The 22802-nt window shown below is 43.0% G+C and overlaps 1 protein-coding gene across 1 annotated transcript; it reads left to right on the top strand.

Moving 5' to 3' along the window:
• Positions 1 to 372: 372 nt before the first annotated feature.
• On the top strand, positions 373 to 22467 carry LOC140473490 (heat shock protein HSP 90-beta). The gene is made up of 10 exons (XM_072567614.1): positions 373 to 525; positions 3170 to 3536; positions 13323 to 13480; positions 14016 to 14327; positions 14756 to 14921; positions 15878 to 16068; positions 18451 to 18598; positions 20838 to 21106; positions 21362 to 21695; positions 22093 to 22467. Exons 1-10 carry the CDS (start codon positions 379 to 381, stop codon positions 22200 to 22202), a joined length of 2202 nt encoding a protein of 733 aa, XP_072423715.1. The 5' UTR covers positions 373 to 378; the 3' UTR covers positions 22203 to 22467.
• The last annotated feature ends 335 nt before the right edge of the window (positions 22468 to 22802 follow it).

Raw genomic sequence — 22802 nt, forward strand, 5'->3', positions numbered from 1 at the left:
TAGTCAGAAATGTTTAAATTTGGGGGTGTTCATTGGGATTTTAATGTGTTTATCATGTGGAGATGGACAGTTTTACTGCTGTCAAAGTGTCCCCATTCTACAGATCTAGGGTTAGTTTCAGCTGACCTGTCCTTGCATTGCAGTCTGACTACTGTTTCCTTCCTAGTTAACTTTAAATTTCACAGATTTTGAAATTTGGAAAATGTTCTCTGTTCATTTAGTTACAAAATAAATCAGTCGAATTTCTAACAGACTCTGGCCCATTGAAGTATGGTCTTCTGGTGTAGAATTAACTGCAGATCCACAGGGGTTCAGCAGAAGTACTGGGAGACAATATTGAATGGAATGTTTTGAGTGGTGTTTTCTGTTTTTCCCCAGATGCCTGAAGAGATTTGCACCAATGACGATGAGGTGGAAACCTTTGCCTTTCAGGCTGAGATTGCTCAGCTTATGTCCCTGATCATCAACACCTTCTATTCTAACAAAGAAATCTTCCTCCGAGAGCTCATCTCAAATGCTTCTGATGTGAGTTTCTTCATGTGCTTGCTGTTTCCTGTTTGGTGCTGAATTCCTGACAGAGTGTCTTTGTCCTAGGAAGGAGGCTTTTTATCCCATTGTGTCCTTGCCATTCTCTTCAGCATAGTGTTGCTCTACAATTGTCTTTTCCTCCAAGTGAAATGTAATTCCCTTTTGAAAGTGATTACTGAATCTCCCTACACCATGCTTGAAGTGCATTCCAAACCCTAATCTTGGATGCGAGTTGCTACATGTTATGTCTGACTCATCAGTGTCTTACCACATTTTCTGTCTCCATGTATAAGCATGCAACTATGAAGCTGTGTAGCCTTGGGCTGTTGTATTAGCTACTTTCCGGTTCTTAGAAATGGCTTGCGTTTTAGATCAGAGTAATGTACCTCATTTTAACTCCCTTCATGGGTTGCTTTCAAGCTGTCACTATAAGTTGACTTCTACTTTGTTGGGTTAATTAATATTGCCTTTTTTTGTTTCACTTCTGTTCCACTTCAATAGTAGTTATGGCAAGGTGATCATGTAGTGGTAATACCACTCGACTCTAGCAATCCTGAAGCCCTGACTAATGTTCTGGAGATGCACCTTTGAATCCCACCATGACAGAAAGATAGCTTGAATTCAGTAAAATATGGAATAAAAAGTTGGCTTATTGGTATCCATGTAACAATTTGATTGCTGTAAAATCCAACCTGGTTTAGACATATCCATTAAGGAAGGAAATCCACCATCTTTACTTGATCTGGCCTGGGTGTGGTTCCCTATTAACTGTCCCCTGAAATGAACCAGCAAGTCACTCAGATCAGGCAGCTACAAAGTCTGAAAGGAATGAAACCAGACAGACCACTTGACATCAGTTTTGGTGTTGGAAACCGTTGCGAACAGCCTGATGTAGTCCCACTTCCAAATCGTGCATGTCCCATACGCTCCTATCACTGTTCCCACCCTCTCAGATGCCAGTTTTCCACAAATTTCATTCGCCTGATAACTAAGGCTGAATACATTGAATTTTGCAAGGCTATACCAACATTGTGGCGCTAGGTGTAGGCTATTAGCCCATTGACAAGATTCCAGCACTACTCTAATCTTGACTCTGATCTCCAGCCTCTGCAGTCCTCACTTTTACCTATTCAGCCCATTGAACCTGTTCCTCATTCAACACAATTGTGATTCTACTCACACTATCCCCATAACCCTGTGTGCCTTTGGTAATCAAAACAGTTATCATCCTGTACTTTAGACAAAATGGATTTTGACTGCTCTCTGGAGTAGAGATTTCCTAAGATTCACCACCCTCTAATATTTTTTTGAAAGAAAGCACACCCATTTTGGATCGAAAGAAAAAGCATCCGCACTGAAAGTTTTTGAGAGATCACCTCTGTTTCTGTGACCTTCTGGAGAACACAGGCCCAGTTTGCCCAACCTCTCCTTGTATAATGGTCCCGCCAGTTTGGGAACAGAGCTGACAAGCCTTAGTTGCACTCGTTCAGTGGCACTGGTATATTTCCTCAGCTAACAATCCAAAACTGCATATAATTGTGTGGGTGTGATTAAGTCTTACTTGCCATTTGTACAAATAGGAATAAATGATGTCTTAGCCAGCGATGCTAACATCCTGATAATAAGCTTTTTTTGTAAAATGGTGCAGTCTAACCAAACCCCAATACAGTCGAAATAAGGCTTCACTTCAGGGGTTGAAACCTCGTGGAATAAAGGCTAACGTTCTGTTAGTCTTTCTAGTAACTTGACTTCTGTCTTTCAGTTTGATCGTTATCAAACTCGTACCTTTTTTTTCCTGATACCCTTTGATCTCTTTAGTTTGAGAAACTGTATCTGACTCCTTAAAAAACAATCAATATTTTGGCCTCAACTCCCAACTCTCGCAGAGAATTCCACAAGCACACCACTCTGGTTGAAGAAATTTATCCTCTTTACCGTTCTGAATGGCCTACCCCATTACCCTGAGACCGTGACCCCTGGCCCGGGCTTGCTGTTCAAGATGTCACCACAAGAAGAGTGTTGCCAGTCTAGTCCCTTTAGAATTTTACACATTCCTGTGTAATTTCCCCCTTTATTCCCCTCAACTCCAGTGAATATATTCAATTGAATTTATAGTCACGTGTACCAAGGCACAGTGACCCGATCCAGTCTCTCTTCACAGGCCTGCCATCTGTTAGCCTGGTTTTCTCTCTCTCTCTAGTGTCCATTTGTTCTCTGGAAGATGTGATCTTATCCCTCTGCACTATTCACCAATCAACATGTCAGATTTAACCTTGAGTTTGGCGTCCTGTCCTCTACCCTTTTTAGGCTCAAGCATATCCCAAATTTATGACTCATTCGCAATTATCTCTCCACTGTTTGTATAATTCACAGTCCTTCCCTGATTCCAGATCCGTGTCCACTCTCTTTGTAAAAGTACTGTTGAGGTAGCCTTTAGGTTGGATCTTGGAAATTCTGTCCCAAAAGTACTTGACCCTAAACATTTCAAAGGCTACTTCAGGGTTTAGAGGAGTTGGCTGTTTTGATGTAGAATTATTGACAAATATGTAACTTGCCACCTGATGTCATTACCCACTTTGGCCTGCCTGATGTCCATTGTTTAGTTTTGATACCTGATTTATGGTTGTATTTTAATCCATAGGCACTGGATAAGATCCGATATGAAAGCTTGACTGATCCTTCGAAACTAGAGAGTGGCAAAGATCTGAAGATTGAAATCATCCCCAATCAGCGTGACCATACCCTCACCATCATTGACACTGGGATTGGAATGACAAAGGCTGACCTGATCAACAACTTGGGCACCATTGCTAAGTCTGGTACCAAGGCCTTCATGGAAGCTCTGCAGGCTGGTGCAGATATTTCAATGATTGGCCAGTTTGGTGTTGGCTTCTATTCTGCCTACCTGGTTGCTGAGAAGGTTACTGTCCTTACTAAGCACAATGATGATGAGGCATATGCCTGGGAATCATCAGCTGGTGGCTCCTTTACAGTCAAAACATATACTGGTAAGTCATGACTGAGGAGCCTAATGACCACTGCTGTTCACAGGGAGTGTAGGCAAGGTTATTCTCTATTGGGAATTGAGATATAGCCTGCAACGCCTCTGAAAGGAAGCAAGATTGAGTTGGTCCCTGTCAAAACAGCTGTTGGTCTGACTTAGTCATAGCGTAACACAACATGAAAATCGGCCCTTTGGTCTAAACTGGTCCGCACTGACCATGGTACCCACTCAGCTAGTTCCAGTGCTCGCATTTAGTCCATATCCCTCTTAAACCCTTCCTGTCTGTGCAGCTATCCAGATGTTGTTAAAATGTTGTTATTGTACCTGCCTCAACCACGTTCTGTGGCAGCCCATTCTGTGTACTTCACCACTCTCTGAGTGAAGAGGTTGCCCCTCAGGTCCTTCCTAAATATTTCCCCTCTTGGCTTAAACCTATGCCCTCTAGTTTGCAATTCCCCATCCCTGGGGAAAAAGACTATATGCATTCATCCTATCTATGGTTTTTCACACCTCACTAAGGCCACCCCTCATTGTCCTAAGTTGCAGGGAATAAAGTCCTATCCTGGCCAACCTCTCCCTATAACTCAGGGCTACTACTCCTGGCAACACCCTGGTAAATCGTCTTTGCACTCTTTCCAGTTTCACGAAATCCTCCCTATAACGGATGAAAAGTGAGTACTGCAGATGCTGGGGATCAGAGTCGAGACTGTGGTGCTGGAAAAGCACAGCAAGCCAGGCAACATCCGAGGAGCAGGAGAATCGACATTTTGGGCATATGCCCTTCATTGGGAAGGGCTTATGTCCGAAAGGTCAATTCTCCTGCTCCTCGGATGCTGCCTGACCTGCTGTGCTTTTCCAGCACCACAGTCTTGACTATAACGGGGTGACCAAAGCTGTATGCGATAGTCCAATGTGGCCTTACCAGCGACTTATACAACTTATAAAATGATTCCCAATTCCTATACTCGGTGCTTGGACCGATGAAGACCAGCATACGAAATGCCACCTTCAGCGCCTTGTCTCCCTGTGACACTGCTTTCAATGATCTGTAGACTTGAATTCCTAACTTCCTCTGTTCCAAAACACTTCAAGACCTTGCTATATATCTCCTACCTTGGTTTGCCTTTCCAAAGTACAACATTGTACACTTATCTGTACTGAATTGCATTTGCCAATCCTCAGTCCACGTGCCCATATGATCAAGATCCCTCTAATTTTTGATGACCTCCTGCGTTATCAGTGATCCCTCCTAATTTTGTATCATTCACAAGCTTGCTAATCATGCCTTGTCCATTCCCACCCAGTTTATGTAAATAACAAATACCAGCGGGCCCACCACCAACCCCTGTGACACACCACTAGTCACAGGCCTCCACTCCAAGAAACTACCTTCAGCCATCACTTTCTGCTTCCTACCATCGAGCCAATTGTGAATCCAGTTAGCTAGCTCTCGCTGGATCCCATGCACCCTAACTTTTATGACAACTCTGCCATGCGTGACCTTGGCAATGGCATTAAAGTCCACATAGGCAAGCACCCACTGCCTACTATCATCAATTCTCTTGGTTACCTCTTTGTAAAACTCTAAAAGAAGGTGGGTAAGCCAAGATGGAGGACGGGAAAAATCTCTGGCTCTAACAGCTCCTTTTTTTGAGGTATTTTAGGTGCTGGAGGTGATTGCCTCTAATTCCAGGAGCAACAATTACTGTTTTATATGCCGTCGCATTGTTTTGCAACTTTGGGGGGGGGGAGAAAAGTCAAAACAACAGCAGTTTTAAAAGCGAGAAGATCAGACAAAAGAAGCACATGATGAGGTCATTGCAGGAGAGAGAGAGAGAACCTGCACGGTTACTTGCCTTTGATGTTTGAATTAGTGTATTGCTGGACATCGGCATGCACCTGGGAAAATTATCAAACAGTGAAATTATTGCATTTTTTGAGGAAGTAACAAAGAGGATTGATGAGGGCAGAGCGGTAGATGTGATCTATATGGACTTCAGTAAGGCGCTCGGCAAAGTTCCCCATGAGAGACTGATTAGCAAGGTTAGATCTCATGGAATACAGGGAGAACTAGCCATTTGGATACAGAACTGGCTCAAAGGTGGTGGTGGAGTGTTGTTTTTCAGACTGGAGGCCAGTGACCAGTGGAGTGCCACAAGGATCGGTACTGGGTCCTCTACTTTTTGTCATTTACATAACTGATTTGGATGCGAGCGTAAGAGGTACATTAGTAAGTTTGCAGATGACTCCAAAATTGGAGGTGTAGTGGACAGCGAAGTGGGTTACCTCGGATTACAAAAGGATCTGGACCAGATGGGCCAATGGGCTGAGAAGTGGCAGGTGGAGTTTAATTCAGATAACTGCGAGGGGCTGCATTTTGGGAAAGCAAATCTTAGCAGGACTTATACACTTAATGGTAAGGTCCTAGAGAGTGTTGCTGAACAAAGAGACCTTGGAGTGCAGGTTCATAGCTTCTTGAAAATGGAGTCGCAGGTAGATAGGATAGTGAAGGCAGCGTTTGGTATGCTTTCCTTTATTGGTCTGAGTATTGAGTACAGGAGTTGGGAGGTCATGTTGCGGCTGTACAGGACATTGGTTAGGCCACTGTTGGAATATTGCGTGCAATTCTGGTCTCCTTCCTATCGGAAAGATGTTGTGAAACTTGAAAGGTTTCAGAAAAGATTTACAAGGATGTTGCCAGGGTTGGAGGATTTGAGCTACAGGGAGAGGCTGAACAGGCTGGGGCTGTTTTCCCTGGACCATCGGAGGCTGAGGGGTGACCTTAGAGGTTTACAAAATTATGAGGGGCATGGATAGGATAAATAGACCAAGTCTTTTCCCTGGGGTCGGGGAGTCCAGAACTAGAGGGCACAGGTTTAGGGTGAGAGGGGAAAGATATAAAAGAGACCTAAGGGGCAAATGTTTCACACAGAGGGTGGTACATGTTTGGAATGAGCTGCCAGAGGAAGTGGTGGAGGGTAGTACAATTACAACATTTAAGAGGTATTTGGATGGGTATATGAACAGGAAGGGTTTGGAGGGATATGGGCCAGGTGCTGGCAGGTGGGACTAGATTGGGTTGGAATATCTGGTCGGCATGGACAGGTTGGACCGAAGGGTCTGTTTCCATGCTGTACATCTCGATGACGACTTGTTAGACATGCCTTTCTGCACACAAATCCATGCTGCCTATCTCCGTATCCTCTCCAACAATTTACCTGCCACTGATGTCAGGCTTACTGGTCTGTAGTTCCCTGGCTTGTCTTTGTTACTTTTATTAAACAATGGAACAACGTGTGCCATCCTCCACTGTTTGGGAACTTCACCAGTGGCTAAAGGTGAAGTAAAAATCTCTGTAAGGGCCTCTGCAATTTCTTCCCTAGCCCCTCACAACATTTGAGGGTGGACTTGCTCAGACCCGGGGATTTATCCACCTTAATGTTCTTTAAGGCTGCCAAACACATCCCCTGTGCTAATATGTGTGTGGTCCAAAACATCCTCACTTGTTTCCCTTATTTCTTTAGCATCCGTGATTCTTTCCTCGGTAAACATTGAAGACAAACATTAAAAGTCCTCCCTGTCTCCTGTGCCTCCACGCAAAGATGGCCATGTTGATCTTTAAGGGGACTATTCTCTCCCTAGCTACCCTTTTACACTTAATATAGCTATAGAACATCTTGGGATTTAACCTTGTCCACCAGATCCATCTCATATTCCCTTTTTGCTTTTCTGAATTCCTTCTTGAGTGTGCTCCTGCACGTAGTATTCTTTGGATTCACTTGAGCCCAATAGCTTAAACCCAATGTATACCACTGCCTTTTTCCTGATCAGCGCCTCATTGGTTATAGGAGAGCTTTTCTGTTCTGCTTGACGTTGGAGATGGGCCATAATTGATTCTGTTTTGCCCAACTGTCCACACTAGAAGTTGTGCCACAGCAGTTTTGAAATGACTGGAGTCTTATTGCAGTGCAAGAATCAATGCTTTGGGGTAAAAGCAAAAGGGTGTTTGACCTTAAATTAGATGTAAGGGTTTTTTAAACTGTCCCTTTTTGTCAGCTTGGCTCATTAATAACACTGCATTGAATGTTCAGAATATATAATCTGCATATGACCATAAGGAATAGAACCAGAAGTAAACTATTTCCTTTCTTCCTTCCCAAGCAATAGAACTGTTGCTGATATATTTTAGCTGTACATTTGCTGCCTGCTCTGATATCCTTTAATTCCCTGGGAGATCAAAATCTGTTGTTCCTGGTCTTTAATATACTCCATAATGGAGAACTCCCTGGGGATACATATTCTCAATCCTGTGTGAAGAGGTTATGTTGGTGTTATGCAGCTGTGCTTGTCATGTGGTTGTTCTGATTTAAAAAAACCACTACTTTGTCTATAGCACTTTGTTGAATGAGTTGAAAGGTTTTGGTGGATGTAAAAATGTTCAGCTCTGCACTGTGTAAAGCTGGATTTTGAAGTTTGTTTTGAAATCTCAGGTATGCTGTGGATTGATGGAGTGAGAACTTAGATTCAAGGCAAGCAGCAAATAGTAAAAATCTGGATTTTTAGGTAGCCTGTGATGAAAGAACAAATCTTCAACAAAAAAGAAATGCTGGAGCTCAGTTAACAGAACTAGGCTTGATGGGTGCAGTACATAGCATCTAGTGATTTGAAAACCACTGCTCCAACATGTCACGTGTTACTGTCCCAGTTGAAATCCTTTTGATCTTTTGCATTTTCCTTTAGCCTTGTGTTCTGTACTGGTGCTGTTCAAGTTTACAGAAAACATTGCTGTCTTAAATCTTAATTTATTCTTTGTGAACTTAGTTCACAATACAGTTATTATGGTGGTTCAACACAGCAAGTTCAACTGAAACTTTTAAACAATTAAAACACTACAAGTTAACAAAATCCATTTTAAATTCCATCAAATAAAATGTATTACTTCCTGATTCCCACTGCCTGATCAGTGGTACAGCACCAGTTCCAAGAGTAGAAGGACTGATTGTGGGCTCTTGCCCAGGGCTCATCTGCTTGCTTTCTTTTTAATGTATATCCCCAGACAGTTTTGCCTTCATTTTAAGGCATTAACATGTACATTGGAACAGTAAACTCAGATTTGAGTGTTTGGAATGGGAGAGGAAGAAGCTGAATTGTCAGTGAGCAAATTTCCAAGCAATGACTGCATGGATCATTGTGGCATTGAGCAAACTGATCCCAATTGCTAATTGTTAGTGCTGTGTTCAGGACAAAAAAATCGGTGTGTACTTCCAAGGACTGCAGTTCAGCCCAGCTGTTACTGAAGAATACTAAAACATGCAGTGGAGCACTTAATCAGCTTATTTACTGACAGTAAGTATTGCTGTTAAAGCTAGACGTTGTCACTTGTCTACATCCTGCTGTTTGTATTTTAAGGATCTGTTAATGAAGTGATAGATTAGAAGCTTGCTTAATGTGTGAAGGAGTGCACAGTTCACTTGGCAAAAGTCACTTATTCCATGCACTGCGGTCCTGATGTAATGTAAGTATTTTGTGCTGGCTGCAGAGAAAACATTGAGATCTCTCCCTACTGAATTAGGGCATCTAGTTGAATGACACTAAGGTAGAAACCATGTGTCCAGGTTTTTGCTATCAGTTGAATTGTGGGAAATGGGATGGCTGATTGCAGTAATTTTGAATTTAATTCATTAGCTGTGAAGTGGAAGAGTCTAATGTTGAAGATAACTGGAAAATATATTTCTAAACATGGCTAGGGCCATCTGAGAAAATCCAGCTGTGGCTCTTGCAGTGTGAAGTTGCAGATTGATTTTGTTTTTTATCTGTACAATTTAGAAGCTTTTTTGATTTCCCAGTGTAAGACTTCTGTAGCATGTCACTGAGAGAGTTTATTCTCATGGTCTGTGTGTTGCATGTTGCTGTTTTTTGAGTTCTTGGAGTCTCTCGTTGAAGTAGTCTTCCAGACTCTTGTCATGAAATTGTCCTGTGTTTCCATTGGAGTTTAAAAGTGTATAATCTCCAGCCAATCCTGCAATGCTTTGGAATTGGAGACTCCATTGGACAAGGGATTGAATGGCAACTGTGTCCTCTGATTTTGGGGACGTTGTGTTCCTCTTCCAGTTGGAGGTGTTGAAAGCTGGGCTGGAATGAAGTCTTCCTGGTAAACACCTTGTAGGCTGCAGTTAGGATTAGAATGGTCAGAATTTATTAGCATGCCTTAATATTTCTGAAATGAAATCTTGGTGCTTGAAGCTGCAAAGATTTCTAAAGCTGTAGCAGGAACAGAACACTTTGTGATATTTTCTTGCACAATTACATTATCTAAGTACATACCAGGCCCGAAGATGTACAGGTTAGTCAGTGAGGATAGGCTACTGAGTACTTACAATATTGTACATTGAGATTTAGTGGAAGGTTTTAGTCTGGAGACACTGGAGAAAGTGAAACTCTAGTTAAAGAAACTCCTGGAGATGGCAGACCATTGTAAAAAGGTTAGTATTAGGATGTGTTTGACTGCAGTGTTTCGTTTTATTGACATTTGCACTGAAGAAGCTGCAATCTCCTACAAAGCCTGGACAATATTCAGGCTTGGTCTTCAGCATCCAATTGTATTTGTGCCTGGCGATGACCATTTTCAGTGAATATCCAGTTAACATTGGGGGGGGGGGGGCTCACCTTTGGTCAGAAACCTCACCTGGCCAATCCAGTAGAACAAACCTGATCCTTCAGTTGTGCTGTCATTTTAAACTAAGGTGGTCAGACAATGTCACCTAATCAACTAAAGAGCAGTAGTGCACGTATAGGGTTTCATTTCAGAAGCCAATCTCAGGCATGCTAGAAAATAGTATAGTAACGGACAGGAACAGGCCCTTGAGCCATCATGTCTGAGCCAGTCATATTCTGTTCTACATTGTGGGCGGCACGGTGGCACAGTGGTTAGCACTGCTGCCTCACAGCACCAGAGACCCGGGTTCAATTCCCGCCTCAGGTGACTGACTGTGTGGAGTTTGTACATTCTCCCCGTGTCTGTGTGGGTTTCCTCCGGGTGCTCCGGTTTCCTCCCACAGTCCAAAGATGTGTACGTCAGGTGAATTGGCCATGCTAAATTGCCCGTAGTGTTAGGTAAAGGGGTAAATGTACAGGAATGGGTGGGTTACGCTTCGGCGGGTCGTTGTGGACTTGTTGGGCCGAAGGGCCTGTTTCTACACTGTAAGTAATCTAATCTAAAAAAATTAATCCCATTGGTCTGCACATTGGCTGTATCCCTTTATTTCCTGCCTGTTTGATCGTCTATCTAAATACTTGTTAAACTTTGCTATCGTATCTGCTTCTACCATCTACTGGTAGTATGTTCCAGGCACCTACCACCCCTCTGCATTAAAAAAAAATGCCTTGCACAGAATATTTGACACTTCCACTGGAGAAAAGGTTGATTAGATGCTCTATCCATGCTTCTATCAGGTTGTCCTTCAGCCTTTGAGGCTCCAGTGAAAACAGTCCAAGTTAATCCAACCTCTCCGTCCCAGGCAGCAGCATCCTGATAACCCCTTTTGTAATCTGTCCAGTCTCTACATTCTTCCGATAGTGCAGCAACCAGTGCTGTGCACAGTACGCCAAATGTGTCTGAACTCAAAACATTTAACCCAGTGCACCCTGGCACTACTTTCTGGGGTTTTCTGTCTTACTTCACCAAGAACAATTGTACATTGGGAAATTACTCTTCAAGTTAGATTCTAACCAGCAAATCTAAGGACTTTCTGCCATTTTCTCTGAAAGTGAGCCAAGTTTGGGATGTGGTTGTTTGAGACAGTAAAGAGGGTTTGTAGCTCTATAGACTAAGTAGTGAGTAAAACATGAAACTCACCTTGAGATCTTGGTAGCCTGGGTATTCAGGGATGCTGGGCATAGGGTACATGCTGATGCTGTTGGATCGCCGCCTTGCTGAATATCTCGGGGAGTCTGTTGAAACCGGCCCTTTGTCTGTGCCACTCATGTTGAAAACTCCTGTCCCTTGTAGTTTGTGTCTTGATCATCGCTGCACTCAGCCTTGCCTTATATTGAAGATTTGTTACAGGCACATGGTAATGCTAGTCAGGGGCAGGTGCCCTGGCATGATAAAACCTGCTTGATAATGGGATTACCTGCTGCCATTCCATTTGATTAGAAGATTTGACTGGGATAAAACTCTTAATCCTTTCAAGGCTTCCTGGCAAGCAGGGGTTTCATTAAGTAAATGTCAGTTGGTCTGACGCTGAATTGATCAGAATAGGCTATCCATAGTGGGATTAACTCTATCTGCTGTCTCAAGTCCAAACATGGGCTGGGAAATTTCAAATAAATGTCAAACTGATATTGGCTGAGATTCAAATTCTCATGGAGACACACTCAACTGTTCATTTGCTCAGACTGTAACTCACTAAGACTTTCTTTTTTCTCTGTACTCAGTACTCACTGGGGTTGGCAGGTTGTAGGTAGATTTATGTTATTGATGTATTGCTACTGGCAGTGCAGCTGTTGTGTTTTCCACTGTATAATCGCATAGTGTTTAATGCTGTGACTTTACAGCAAGCTTCTCTAACTGCTGCTGTCATAATTTAGCAGCTTTGAATCCGATCAGAAATGAGGCTGCTGCTGGTCGACACGCTTTCTGCTTTCACGTGGCATGTTCCTGTTGGCTTTTACGTTGGCAATAAGAAGTTTTGCAACCAACTTGTATGCAGTTGCACTTTTCAGCCCATCAGTTTAAAGCGTGATGGAGCAAGAAAATCGATGTTTTGGGCAAAAGCTCTCCCTTCCTGATGAAGGGTTTTTGCCCGAAACATCAGTTTTCTTGCTCCTTGGATGGTGCCTGATTGGCTGTGCTTTTCCAGCACCACACTCGTGGCTTACAACTTTGAAGTGGTTAAGTCAGCCAGTAGATGACTGCCTCCCCTTAGTCAAGGCATGCCTTGAATCCTCTTATTATTTTTCTGCTGTGGTTTTTTTAATACTTCAGTCAGTCTGGAAAACTATTCACTCCTTAATGAAATGTCAGTGTTCATTGTTAGTGACTATTAGAAAAAACGAGAAATTGGGGTTTAGTATATTGAATTTATATTATGTTTCTATCAGTCAGCTATTGCACATGGGGACATGTAATATTTATTGATGGTACTGGTTTATCCTTTGACCAGCACTGTGTTGGCCGATCTCAGCAATAACTATCTCCAGGTGGCACTGCTGCCTCACCGCACCAGGTACCCAGGTTCAGTTCCAGCCTCGGGCGATTGTCTGTTTGGGGTTTGTACATGTCTGCATGGGTTTGCTCCGGTTCCCTCCCACAGTCCAAAGATGTGCTGGCTAAGTGAATTGGCCATGCTAAATTGTCTGTAGTGTTCAGGGATGTGTAGGTTGGGGTGCGTCAGTCAAGTTAAATGTAGGTGAATGGGTCTGGGTGGATTACTCTTCAGAGGATCATTGTGGACTTGTTGGGCCGCAGGGCCTGTTTACATGCTGTAGGGATTCTGTGGAGTGCTCGGTATTTGACTAAACCTATCCCTGGATGTTGGGGTGACTTTTATCTCCGAACTGATTTTGCAGAGAGCAGTGTTTCACAGCCAGTCACCTGGATTCCTTCTCAATCAGTCAGGGTTAAGGTGGGTGCTAAATAGGTTATGCTGGCATTGCTAGTAACGATGGTAGAGTGGCTATGTCCTATTCCTTTTTAACATTAGATAATCATGAAATTATCATTCTTAGAATAGGTTGTTTCGGGAGCTTTATTTCTGGTCATTAATCCGTTTAATGTTCTTGCCTCCAGGCAAGGGTGATGGGGACAGCTCTACTGATACAATCATTCGTGGTACAAAGGTAGTCCTGCATCTGAAGGAAGATCAAACTGAGTATCTGGAGGAAAAGAGAATCAAGGAGATTGTGAAGAAACATTCTCAGTTCATTGGTTATCCCATCACACTCTTTGTAAGTACTGAAATGTCGATTCTACTCTTTATTTAAATAATGCTTGTTTTTACAAAAGATGATTAAGTTGATGTTGCTTTGCACTGTCCCTAACGATGACTTATCCCAAGAGGCTGGATTATATGGTGCAGCATCAAGACATTGCTGACTATGATCACCTTTCTCACCAAACCAATGAGCTCATCATGATGACTGTAGGTCGCATTTTGCTTGGCCCTGTTAAATGATGACAAATTGACGTAGCTTTCATACCCTTATACAATAGCAGACTAACCTTTTGAGGTTTTTGTTTTACTCTACCAGTTGTGCTCAGGTTTTTTGCAAAGTGTCGACTAGGGATTGAGGCAAGTGGAAGTGGCATTAAAGTGTTCAGTTTGTGGCAGTATGGTGGGATCCTCAATATCTTCTAAATGTCCTTGATGTGGGAGGAATCCTTTCTGGTTGAAACAGATAGAGATGAGTGTTGCTTGTAGGTTTTTGGAGAAGACATTGGTGGGAACTGTTGAACTGATTCGATGATTTTTGTTTTCTTCAGGTTGAGAAGGAACGGGAAAAGGAGATCAGTGATGAGGAAGACACCGAGGAAAAGTCTGAGAAAGAGGAAGGTGCAGATATGGAGGAAGGAGAGAAGCCCAAAATTGAAGATGTCGGGTCTGATGAGGAAGAAGATGGTGAAAAGAAGGATAAGAAGAAGACTAAGAAGATCAAAGAGAAGTATATAGATCAGGAGGAACTGAACAAAACAAAGCCCATTTGGACCCGTAACCCCGATGATATTACACAGGAGGAGTATGGCGAGTTTTACAAGAGCCTCACGAATGATTGGGAGGACCATCTTGCTGTAAAGGTGAGTTTGTTAATGGTCACTTCTACCAAGTGTGAGGTATATTGTGAAAAGCAGCCACCTCATGAAAGCTAGGTGCAGAATGTTTTAGTACTCTCCTATGTAACTTTCATCCTGGGCCCAGTTTTCCTCACTCTTGTGTTCATTTCCCAGGAGCTGAAGTTTTTGTTTCAGAATGACTCAGTTGCACTAATAATCAAATGATCTTATTTCCTTCATTGGCACCTTCCAGCCTGTGACCTCTGTCACCTGCAGCTTCCCCTTCAAGTCCCACATTCTGGTTTAAAAGGATACTTTGCTGTTCCCTCAAAATCCATTCCATAGAACATCTGACCATTCCGAAATCCCTGGGAATTGTTCAGTAATTATTTGCGATTCAATAAAATCGAGAAGATTGAGATTTAATCTGATTTTTTTTTACTCCTCTTTAGCATTTCTCTGTAGAGGGCCAGTTGGAATTCCGTGCTCTTTTGTTCATTCCCAGGCGCGCCCCCTTTGATCTCTTTGAGAACAAGAAGAAGAAGAACAACATCAAACTCTATGTCCGCAGAGTCTTCATCATGGACAGCTGTGAGGAGCTGATCCCAGAATACCTCAGTGAGTATCTGTTAATAAACAGGGAGTTTGGGTTTTTGAGGTGACCATTCATTTTGCTGCATACAGTCCTTTAGGCTGTTACATAGACAGTTGGGAATATACTTCCTTTCTTGGGTTTTCCTGTGTTTTACTAGTCTGTAGCTGCGTTTTTCAAAAAAGTTTCAGCTTCATTGGAATTTGGGGTTTCTGGATTGCACATGTATACTTCCAGTGCAGTGTATAGGCTTATCCTGTCATACAATCAAACTGCTGTTTGTTAGAGGGGTATGGCTTTAGCTCAGTACTCTGCTTTTGTTATCCTGTCCTGTATGAAGTGATAACTTGTGAATAAGCTCTTGAAATGCCATAGCGCACAAAACCACAGATCGAGTGCTGGAAAATGTGCTGAGAATACATGCTTGATGACTGGCATAGAGTTAGTGGGCCGAATGGCCTTTTTATTTTAAATTCTGTAGTAATTCTGGCTGTAATATCCTGAGGTCCTTTAGCTGAGTTTTCACTTAGAGATTTAGATTTCCATTTACAATGTGTCAGTTTGGGTAGTGTTAGTAATTGTCATGGGGCCATGTTTGTGCTGAGTTTTGCCTCGGTACTCAAATCTTGCCTTTTCTCCATAATCCTGCCACACTTATTTCTATTTTGCTAAATCACCAGGGTTCTCTTGAATGTCTGTCTCCATTGAAAAGCCCTTTTGTGGTAGTGTCCCTACCCCTGAGGTGACAGGTCCAGGTTGAAGACCCACCTGCTCCACGTGTGTACTAACTCTGAACAGGGTTGATTTAGAAATAAAGGTTAAACTAAATCATTTTTGTTTTGAAGCTGCCTCTACCCCACACTTACTTCCAGGCAGTGCATTCTAGACCCATAGCATTTGCTGTGTGAAAGTGGCACTACTGATCTAGCATGTCTCCTTTTTCTCAGACCCTTTTAATTTCACATTTATTTCTTTAACTCAGACTTTGTTCGTGGTGTGGTGGACTCTGAGGACCTGCCCCTGAATATTTCCCGAGAGATGCTGCAACAGAGTAAAATCCTGAAGGTCATACGCAAGAATATTGTCAAGAAGTGCATGGAGTTGTTCTCTGAGCTGGCAGAGGACAAGGAGAACTACAAGAAATTCTATGAGCAGTTCTCAAAGAACCTGAAGGTAAGGATAATGACAGGAGGAAACTGTTGACTGTGTAGTAGTGATGCCTCGACAGGAATACTGTTGGACTGTCTCTTAAGCAGAATCACTGAGTTAGGTTGTTTCTCAGGATTTTCCGGAGATATAAACTAATACGAGCTTTGGAAATTTATTAGAAAGTGGCTTGATGGCCAGGCCCTGTTACATGTAGATGGTAAAATGCATTCCCAGTAAAACTGCTGCCACATTGGTCCATTAATGTGAGACTGTTACTGTTCTAGCTAGAGTGGGGCCAATTGGACCTCATAACCTGAGTTTCCTGATTGGGGCTGGACCAGATGAATAATATAGGGAGCCCTGCCTGGTATGTAAATGGAGTATCAGAGACCCTGACACTCCTGGGCCTGACCGAGGTGGTACGAGGGTTACATACAGGGTAATTTGGTGATGGATACTGGGCTCTGTGGATTTATTTCAGTAGTCCTGCACATAAACATCGTCGTGCGCCTGTGGACTCATGTAAATGTGCCCTCCACCTGCAATTGAATGCTGTGTTTTCTTTTCAAAAGCACAAAGGCCCTAACTGTTTAGGTCTGTCTGACCTGGTCAATGGAATGGGATTGAGGAATCTTGATCTAATGAGCCTGCTGCTTTGAGAAGGCTCGATACGCCCCAGAGAGCTAGAGCTAGTGTATCACTACATGTGACACTAAAGAAAGCCAGTAGATGTGGGTTCAGATTAATCCTTTCAGTACTTTGTTGTAAGACGTTTTGCCTCTGAGCTTTGGCACCGGGACTGCTCCGGTTGGATGTACTTCACTTGAAGTGTGCTGGGAACATTGTCCTGGCAAATTGAATAACTAACATTGAAAAGAGGGCTTTTAAACTCAATAAAGGGGCGGGGGATGTGTAAGCTTCCAAAGCAAGAGGATATGTTGACATTACAGAGCTGCTATTTTTAAAGTAATGATATCCAGAGTGGGGTAGTGTGCAAATGTTTTTAAACCACAAATAGAGAGTCAAAGGGGAGGAAAAGGGACAAAAATACAAACACCAGCTGTTTTGTGGGTCAGAATATATTGGTTAATAATAAGGGCATGTGAATATTATACATGAATCAGAAGTGACTTTAATCATAGAATGCCCACAGTGCAGATAAATGTAAATTTAGTAGCGGTAGTCATGAAGTAGCAGTAATCCCACATTCAGGACCGTTCTCTAGAACAACATGCTGTGGATTCAGCCAGGAATCTGGTAATCTGATAACACAGGTTTAATTAATGAGTAAGACATTCCATAGGGAACAGAGTCCATAACACAGACTTCAGCATTCAATTTGAAAAATTACAACCTTGAATTTGAAATAAGTATGTTAAACTCAAAGCTTAAGAATAATCAAGTAGAGATGAGAGCAGAATCAATGGGAGTGGACTGGGAAAGGAGTTCAGAAGAATTAATGGGGGACAATCACAGATATTTAGGGAAATAGTCCATAACTCTCAGCAAAGATACGTCCTAGTAAAGCAGGGGAATTCTGGGAATATGATAATGGATCACGATTAACCAAGGGAAGTAATGAATAGTGTCAAATTTTGCTTTTTCTTTATATAATGTGGGAAAGGTTAGTTGTGAGCCCAAGGATTGGAAAATCTATTAAAACTCACCTATAGATGATCAGGAAAAAGGAGCTGAAACTCTATTAAACTGAAGATAAATCGGTTAACATCAAAAGGGACAACAAGAGCTTCTTTAAGTGTTTGGAAAGGGTGTGGCAGAATGAATATGGGCCCACTTATATTAAAGGTGGGGAATAAGTAATGGGGAACCAGGAAATGGCAAAAGAGTTAAATACTTTGCGTCTCATGCATACATCACAAATAGCATTTTTAAAATACTAATGATTTGGAGATGTTGGTGTTGGACTGGGGTGTACAAGCTTAAAAATCACACAACACCAGGTTATAGTCCAACAGGATTATTTGGAAGCACTAGCTTTTGGGACGTTGCTTCTTTATCAGGTGGTTGTGGACAATAAGAATGTAATACTCAGAATTTATAGAAAATTTTGCTATAAATTGTCTTAAAATCTTATTCTCTACAACCACCTGATGAAGGAGCAGCGTTCCGAAAGCTAGTGCTTCCAAATAATCCTGTTGGACGATAACCTGCTGTTGTGCAATTTTTCACTAAAAATAGTAAGTAATTAAGGGGCAAAAGGCATGGAAGGGATAGCTATCATTTAGGAATCAAGGGTTATTAGGGAAAGGCGGGGAGTTGAAAATGATCAGATCAGCCATGGTCTCATTGGCAGAACCGATTCAATGGACTTCTGCTCCTCCAGCTTATGGCCTATGCTTTGTAGTCTGGCTGAGGGTTTAAAAGCTTCTCATTTCTTGCTTACAGCTTGGTATCCATGAGGACTCTCAGAATCGCAAGAAGCTGTCTGAACTGCTGCGTTACCACACCTCACAGTGTGGAGATGAGCTCACCGCATTAGCAGACTATGTATCCCGCATGAAAGAAAACCAGAAATGTATCTACTATATAACTGGTGAGTTGTGATTTTGTGGGATCTAACTGGGTATTCACAGCATTCATTTATAACTATGCTATTATAAAATAATTCCACTGCCTGTGAGTGGTCAGTTTTGGTTTAATTGTAATGTCTCTAGGAGCTGATCATATCACTTTCTTACTCCCCTCTGGTTTCTGCTGGACGTGATACTAACAGCCAGTGAGAAAGTATAAGCAGGCAGGGAAAGAGTTGTGAAACAAGAGGTTCAGCTGAGCATGACTCAGATCAGATAAGAGCTTGCAGTTAAGAATGGGGTGCTGGAGGCAAAGGTGATGGGTTAACGAGGTAGAAAAGCAATCATAATGTAGAGCCATTTAACAACATTGGAAGCATTCAGTATGTAAGGTCAGTTTAACAAGGGGAAAAGTATTCATTCTGTGAAGCCAGTTAAGGTTAAGGACATTCATTGTGCAACAGCAGATGGCTTAATCTTTACTATTGCCACTCGCTGATTGTAATGGTTCCTCAATCAATATGTATGGTGCCTTATCTGGGTGCTCCACTCTGTAAGTGACGATATAATTCATTACGGAACTGCTGTTCAAGAGCAGACTAAGAACTTGTGTCCCTGTGCACACTGATTGTTCTCTCTCCCTGCATATGAAGGAGGTGAAATTATACAGTGTTCCTGAGCGTTTTGCTTTGACTGATGGGGGAAACAGGACGACAGTATTGGCAGTTTTTGGTATCTTGAGGCATGCTGGTAATGTTAGTCCTTGGCTGGAGTGTGATATAGAATGACACCAGTCTTACAGGTTCAGTCCCTGTACCAGCTGTGGTCATTCAGTTCATTCCTTGCCTTGCCCCACACTAAAGTGGTGCCACTTTGGATTGTTCAACCAGGATCTCACTTGGACAGGTTCCTGTGGTCCTTTCTGAACTGGGGCTAATCACTGATGATCAAATCAGTATTTTGAGCTTTTTTTACTGTGGCAGTATTCTAGTTAATTTTTACTACCACTCTACTGTTGTCCTCTTTTCACGAAACCTGCATTTTTAATGCCCTTTTTGACATATTCCAAACACTTCACAGTAGTGTTATAAAGCAGAGCTTCATAATGGGATACTAGTACAGGGAGTTGAGAGCTTGGACAGAAGGGTTTGTTTGTATTTGAAAGGAGTATTTTGGGGAGGAAATCCCAGAGTTTGTAGCCCCAAGCAACTGAGGGTGGGCTGGAGGCCAAGGCCTACAGAGTGGAACAGCATTCAAAATGAAGAGTGCAGAGCTTTGAAAACGAGCTCAAGTATTTGATCAAGATGACTGTGAGTAAATCAGTGTGTGCGGGGACAAAGGGTGAACAGCACATGGGCTGCAAACTTCTGGGTGGTGAATATATAATGTAGGGAACTAAATATAAAAACTCCAACGTTTGCAAAGATACAAAGCTGGGGGTGAACATTGAGGAGGATGCAGAGATGTCTCAGTGGGATTTGGACAGACTGAGGGAGTGGGGAAATACATGGCAGATGCAGGATAATGTGGATAAATGTGAGGGGTCAGAAAGGCAGATTATGATCTGAATGGGGACAGATTGGGAAAGGGGTTGGGGCAATGGCACCTGGGTGTCCTTGTACCCCAGTCTCTGAAAGTCAGCGTGCAGGTACAGCAGGCAGTGAGGAAGGGAAATGGGATGTGGGCCTTTATAGGGAGAGGATTTGAGTCCAGGAGCAGGGAGGTCTTGCTGCAATTATACAGGGCCTTGGGGAGACCACCCCTGGAGTATTGTGGACAGGTTTGGTCTCCTTATCTGAGGAAGGATATTCTGTCTTTACCAAACTGATTACTGACATGGCAGGACTGCTGTATGAAGACAGACGGAAGCAGTTAGGACGACATTCACTAGAATTCAGAAGGAAGGGGAATCTCCGAGAAACCTGTAAAATTCTAACAACACTCTACAGGATAAGTGCAGGAAGAATGTTTCCAATGACAGGAGTTTAGAATAAGGGGATATAGTTTTAAGCTAAAGCATTTAAGACTGAGCAAAAACTTCTTTGCCCAGAGTGGTGAACCTGTGGAATTTAGTAACACAGCAGTTAAGTATCGTTGTTGGGGTTAAAGGGAGAAAGCAGAAACATGGGTGTTCACAGCAGTCCATGTTACAGGTTCCAGGGCTAGGACTGAGCTCTGTCACTGTGGCTCTTGACTATAACCTGGTGAACAATTCCATCCCCGTATGGGTAAGCAAGACTTCCATTGTTTCCTTCTCTTTAGGTGAGAGCAAAGACCAAGTAGCTAACTCTGCCTTTGTGGAGCGTGTGAGGAAGCGAGGCTTTGAGGTGGTTTACATGACTGAGCCTATCGACGAATATTGTGTGCAGCAACTAAAGGAGTTTGATGGTAAGCAGCTTGTGTCTGTCACAAAGGAGGGTCTGGAACTGCCTGAGGATGAGGAGGAGAAGAAGAAGCGGGAGGAAGACCGGGCCACATTTGACAACCTGTGCAAGCTCATGAAGGAGATCCTGGACAAGAAGGTGGAGAAGGTAAGGGTTTCTGCTGGAGTAACATCTGGGGATATGTTACATGTACTGCTGGCTGCTTCTGTCTAAGGTTATTGCCAGTTAAAATCTCACTTCTGGAGGTACCCTGATTTAATTCCTGGTCCAGTGTTAGCTGATCTAATCTGTGCAGAAGTTGTGATGGGATGATTTATTTGGGAGAGGGAATTGGCCCTCGGGGATATTTAGAAATCAGGTTGAATTGAAGGGACATGTCTGCTTCTCTCCTTGTGTGTCCAGGTGACTGTTTCTAACAGGCTTGTATCCTCTCCATGCTGTATTGTGACCAGCACCTATGGCTGGACTGCAAACATGGAGAGGATCATGAAGGCCCAGGCTCTGCGAGACAATTCAACCATGGGTTACATGATGGCCAAGAAGCATTTGGAGATCAACCCTGACCACCCAATTGTGAACACCCTGAGGCAGAAGGCTGAGGCTGACAAGAATGATAAAGCTGTCAAGGACCTTGTGATCCTGCTGTTTGAGACTGCACTGTTATCCTCTGGATTCTCACTGGATGATCCTCAAACACACTCAAACCGAATCTACCGAATGATCAAGCTGGGTCTCGGTAAGTGGCTGTGAGCAAGGGGATTGAATCTGTTTATTACCATGTTAGCTGTGGTTCAGGGAAGATTGTTTTAATCCCCATTGCAGCTTCCCAATAATCATTCTGATAAATTTATGCTGGGGTGTCTCTGTGCAGTGAGATACTTACCTGTGACTAGCCTGGCTTGTGCGACTCGCTGATTTCAACTGGGGTACTCCTGAGTAGTTCTCCCCAGAATTGAGTCTGCTTCAGTGCTGTGTTGCCCTGAACAAGTTTCCCCCAATGTAACTTTCTCATAAAGCAGTGAGTGCGTTCAGATGGTGGTGGTCTCTGTTTTGGAGTAACATATGCTGGTACTTAGGCTGATGGCTTTTGATATTTTTGCAAAGATGTTAAATTGTGTGTTTTGTTTTGAAAGGCATTGATGATGATGAAGGGACTGTGGAAGAGACCAGCCCACAAGCTGTGGAAGAAATCCCACCTCTTGAGGGAGATGAGGATGCATCCCGCATGGAGGAAGTGGACTGAAGCTGCTCCTTTGCTTTGCTGTATTTGTCCTTGGTGTATTCAATTTGGACTGCTGTATTTAATTTGGACTGTCATGCAGAGTGTGTAAAGTAATTATCTAATTGGATCCATATAGATAGGGCTTGATTCCTTTTGGAGGAGTGAGCCTTGCACTACAGCTGTTATCAGATGTTACATCCTTTTTTTATTTTAAAATGCATGTAATTTTTATTTTTACAGCTAAATGCTGTAAAATAAAATCTAAAACCACTGGTGCAAGTGAGAATCTGGTTTTGTGTTGAAAAGTTATTGAACAATTTAGTGACTAAAGTTTCCACTCCTTTATGATCCGGGGTGGGGGGGGGGGGGGCACGATGGCTGTGGTTAGCACAGCTGCCTCACAGCACCAGGGACCTGGCTTTGATTCCCACCTCAGGCAACTTTCTGTGTGGAGTTTGCACATTCTCCCCGTGTCTGCGTGGGTTTGCTCTGGGTGCTTCGGTTTCCTCCCACAGTCCACAGATGTGTCAGTCAGGTGAATTGGCCGTAGTGTTAGGTGCATTAGTCAGGGCTGAATGTAGAGGAATGGGTCTGGGTGTGTTGCTCTTTGGAGGGTCGGTG

This window comes from Chiloscyllium punctatum, unplaced genomic scaffold (genome assembly GCF_047496795.1).
Source record: "Chiloscyllium punctatum isolate Juve2018m unplaced genomic scaffold, sChiPun1.3 scaffold_622, whole genome shotgun sequence".
Classification (NCBI taxonomy): domain Eukaryota; kingdom Metazoa; phylum Chordata; class Chondrichthyes; order Orectolobiformes; family Hemiscylliidae; genus Chiloscyllium; species Chiloscyllium punctatum.